This window comes from Esox lucius, chromosome 11 (genome assembly GCF_011004845.1).
Source record: "Esox lucius isolate fEsoLuc1 chromosome 11, fEsoLuc1.pri, whole genome shotgun sequence".
In the NCBI taxonomy this organism is placed as follows: Eukaryota; Metazoa; Chordata; class Actinopteri; order Esociformes; family Esocidae; genus Esox; species Esox lucius.
The window spans coordinates 50,299,142-50,303,611 of NC_047579.1; the positions used below are offsets into that span (position 1 = coordinate 50,299,142).

General features: G+C 39.7%; 1 protein-coding gene across 1 annotated transcript; it reads right to left on the reverse strand.

Moving 5' to 3' along the window:
- Positions 1-240: 240 nt before the first annotated feature.
- Positions 241-4,030, reverse strand: syce2 (synaptonemal complex central element protein 2). The gene is made up of 5 exons (XM_020050888.1): positions 3,972-4,030; positions 3,582-3,673; positions 889-971; positions 607-811; positions 241-527 (listed from the first exon to the last, which is right to left on the reverse strand). Exons 2-5 carry the CDS (start codon positions 3,660-3,662, stop codon positions 333-335), a joined length of 564 nt encoding a protein of 187 aa, XP_019906447.1. The 5' UTR covers positions 3,663-3,673; positions 3,972-4,030; the 3' UTR covers positions 241-332.
- Between the last annotated feature and the right edge of the window lie 440 nt (positions 4,031-4,470).

Sequence of the window (4,470 nt, forward strand, 5' to 3'; positions counted from 1 at the left end):
AAAGATAGTGACTCAAAGGTTTTGGATTCAAAACAGAGCAAAAGCTGATACTCTGGTCTATTTAAATGTTATAACACTATTTAGTCAAACAGTGGTTGGGATGACAAAGAATATCCACAGAAGTTATGTATTAACAAATGTATTAATAAAAATAAACTTCAAATACCGTCTCGGTTCACTGGCACTGTTTCAGTCTATTTGATATATATATATATATATATATATACACACACACCACAGTAAAAGATAAGATATTGCTTATATGACACAAGTACTCCTAGAAGTGGGGACGCTATGAAGCAGTTCTAACAATGTAACATCTGGCTAAAATGTCACTGCTCAACCGCCTTCTGCAGACTGTTGTTGATGGCTGACAGGGTCTGACTGGCTTCCTGCAGCTCCATACTGAGGCGACTGCTCCTCTCCAGTACCTCAGACAGCTCCAGCAAATTGGCCTCCATGCCACAGCTATGCTCATCATAGCTCCTGAACATCTGCTCTTTTATCTGCTGGCACACCTCACTCACCTGGGTGGGATATTATCAAATACTATATTCATGCTAATCACTTATTAAATTATTTTTTAGAAATGTTGAATAGGGATACCTTATTAATTAACTTGTTATCAAAGCTGGTCATGATTTCCTGGTCCATGGCCCGGCTCTGGTTAATTCTCTCTATCAGATCCTGTGCCTTCTTCCCGATCTCCTCTATACTTGAACTCAGAGCTAAGGAAGTAGTCTCCTCACTGGACATACAGCGTAAGTCCCCTCCATCCAGGCTGTTTGAAATGTTGATGCCGGAGTCCTCACTTCCATTAAGAATAAAATATGTATTTGTAATACTGAAGAGAACACTGAATAATATGTAAAACCCAGTAGTTCATACCTTTGCTGTCCATTGCTATCCTGCAGTGTCACAAATGACAATGTCTCCTCTGAGGTGTCATCGTTTGTTACTTTATCAGGATCCTCAAAGACACAGAGGGGACATTTTTACTAAACAAAAAAACTTTTTATTTTGCTTTCCATCCAGTATACATTGTATTAAAAAAATATTGTAAAAGATATCTGGGGTTCTATCAAATGTATTTATAAAGCCCTTTTTACCTCAGCAGTTGTCACAAAGTGCTTTTACAAAACACCTGGCCTTAAACCCCAAGGAGCAAACAACAGTAGTGTTGAATTTCAGCGGCTAGAAAAAACTCCCTAAGAATGCCAAAATTTAGGAAGAAACCTAGAGAGGACCCAGGCTCAGAGGGGTGTCCAGTCCTCTTCTGGCTGTGCCAGGTGAACATATTAAGATTACAATTGTAATAATTAATAAATACATGTGGGCTGAGTCCAGAGTCTATTTAAACTTAGTCCAGGTCGGAAGCATGACCAGATGGACAAGGAAAGGGACAATACGGGGTAGGGGGGAGGTGTCAGCACAGTGGCAGCAGAAATCGTCAGGCATCATCTCGATCTGCAACACAATCAGGAGGACTCTGGACAGGGACAGCAACAAGTCCCCCAAGCCAGGGACTCCACAGATGTGGGCCAGGACCTCATGCCCTCCTAAGTTCAAAACGGGAGGAGACTGGGAAAATTCAGAAAATGCATTCCTCATATCAACAAAGATTTATAGTGGAGAAGGAGAACTTAGTGAAGAAGGAGAACTGATCCTACTCAGTACTGGAGCTCTATGAGAAAAGGCCCTGCCCCCGGCTGTTTAGAGTTTATAGGTATAATTAATAGGCCTGCATCTTGCGATCATAGGTTATGTGTAGGTATGTATGGCTGGATAAATTCAGCGAGGTCAGCAGGAGCGAGTCCATGTATTGATTTATAGGTTAACAATAAAACCTAAATATCTGCCATAACCCTAACAGGCAGCCAGTGTAAAGAGGCGAGTACTGGAGTAGTGTGTTCACCTTTTTTTGTTCTAGTTAGGATTCTAGCAGCCGTGTGCAGCACTAATTGAAGATTATTTATAGATTTTCCACGGTAACCGGAAAGAAGAGCATTGCAGTAATCTAGTCTAGAAGTAACAAAAGCATGGATTCATTTTCTGCCACCGTTTGTGATAAAACTTTTCGGATTTGATCCGTTTCGAAGATGAAAATAACCAACTCTTGAGACATATTTTATATGTTACAAATTTAGTAAATGTGTCGAGCGATACGGTATCAAAAAATGAAAGTGTCCCCATTGACACCTGGTCAGGGAGGTTCAGGACATTCGCAGGATAACTGAGATTTTGGGGAGTATAAAGTAGTGTACTGTCTATCCAGGCTAGTCCGAATACTTCCAACTTTCGCTCCAATTTTCTGGAGGCATGCTTGAGTGCTCTAGTATTGTCTGTGTACCAGGGAGCAAGTTTCATGTTGCGTATTTCTTTTGTTTTTAGTGGGGCAACTGTATTTAAAGTATTTCGCAGTTTTGAGTTTAGATCCTCGATTTGATCGTTTGCAGATTTATTTACTCTGTCGTTGATGAGCGAACTTGTAAGAATATCAAGGAATCTATTTTTAGTGCGAGAATTTATAGTACGGCTTTTGAAACTCATTGTTTGCGGAGCAAGTGGATTTCTTGTTTTAACTGTAAATGTAATAAGACAGTGATCCGATAATCCAGGATTTTGGGGGGAAATTATTAGATCTACAATATCTATTTCTCGTGACAGGACTAAATCTAAGGTGTGATTGTGGCAGCGTGAGACATGTTGGATAAAACCCACTCAGTCAATTATGGCTTAAAAGGCTTTTTAAAGAAGAACATTGGACTTTTCCATATGAATATTGAAATCGGCAAAAATTTGAATAGTATCTGCCATGACTACAAGGTTAGTGTATGGCCCGGGGGGGGCTGTAAATAGTAGCTATGTAAAACGATTTATCAACCTGGTTAACTTTCATGAGTAAAAATTCAAAAGAATGAAAATCTGTGATGTGTTTGGGAGTAAATTTATATTTACTGTCATTAATATTAGCAACACTCCCTCCTTTTTGGGATGCACAGGGGAATTGATCACTAGTATAGCCAGGAGGTGAAGCCTCATTTCGGGCAGTGAATTCATCCGGCTTTAACCACATTTCACACAGACCAATAACATCTATTTTATGGTCAGAGAATAATTAATTAATTGCAACTGCCTTTGGAGCAAGGGATCTAACATTTAGGAGTCCCATTTTGAGATGCGAGGTGATACAGTAATGTTTTATTGGTGAGGAAGGCTTTATCTTAATAAGGTCGCTATTATTGGCACTAACTTTTTTAACTTTTCTCAGCCTGGAACGAGTCACAGCGGCAATAGGTAAAACTGTACTAACTACTCTGGCTATGCTATCGACAGACTCCACTATGCTAGCAGGCTGGCTAACAGCCTGCAGCCTGACCTGCACCCTATCTCATGGTGAGCCTATAGGAGTGAGACTCCTGTCAATGTTCCTAGATAAAAGAGGAGCACCACTCCAGCTAGGATGGAGTCCGTCGCTCCTCAGCTGATCAGGCCTAATTATATCCAAAAGACTCCCGGTGTAGAAAAGTTGGGTAAAAAGTAAATAGATAAAAAATAAAATAAATAAAAAAAGTATTTACCTGGGCTGGTGATGGATGATCACCAGATTTCAGTTTAGACTGGAAAGTAGAGACTGACTTTCCGTAGATGAGCTGGGACATTTTCTGAGTGACTAAAGTAAGTGTACAGGAAACACATACATGATTGCTATATAGCTAGCAGGCTAATTCCAATTAGTAATGACAGAGTGAAATATACTTCAACTGTTCCTACGTTAGCTGGCTAGCTAACATAACACGACGAGAAGAAAACTAGCCTATTGACTAACTAGCAATAGCCTCTCTTGAACTATTATGGCAAAACCAAAACAGGTAAAGCAGTCTCTGGTGTTTTGTAATCTTAGGTACAATAATATAAGGACATTGCTAGTGTTCAGCAAAACTATTAAAAAACTGTTAATTGCTACTTACCGAAAAACGACGATTGATTAATGCCGCTTCTTTTCCACAAACGTTTACGTCAGGACAGAAATTACGTCACCTCAGAAATTGCGCGGTAACTTTCTTGAGGATTTAAAAATTATATTTAAGAGTTTTTTGTTTTCTTTAATGCTGTGGACTGTGACGTTTACATTTACAGTATCTGTATATGTGTATGTACTATTTGTAGAAGTTGTATAGACGTTTGATATTGTCGTGGAAAATCAAGTCCACTCTTTCTAAAACAAATGCACATCAACTCAGGAACTTGTGAATCCAATAGACTTTAATAAAAATCATATTACGACAGTCATCAAAGCCAGGTCCTTCTGCAGATACACCCAGGGTTCTAAGTCCGGGACCATGGCTTTTATACAAAACTTTCAAGCATCAGGCCATCTGACCATCCTTTCTGGAAGTCCCCTAGGGCCGGATTTACCTCTTGTCCCCTATCTCTTTCTGAGTGTCCTTAGTTCAGAGCAGTAAATCA

What these genes read in the sequence shown, in the direction of transcription:
- syce2 (XM_020050888.1), bottom strand. Translation starts at nt 3,662, where the DNA reads ATGTCCCAGCTCATCTACGGAAAGTCAGTCTCTACTTTCCAGTCTAAA. An exon ending in ATCATCCATCACCAGCCCAG is followed by an intron (nt 972 to 3,581) that starts GTAAATACTTTT and finishes TGTGTCTTTGAG; the next exon opens with GATCCTGATAAAGTAACAAA. An exon ending in ATAACAAGTTAATTAATAAG is followed by an intron (nt 528 to 606) that starts GTATCCCTATTC and finishes TATCCCACCCAG; the next exon opens with GTGAGTGAGGTGTGCCAGCA.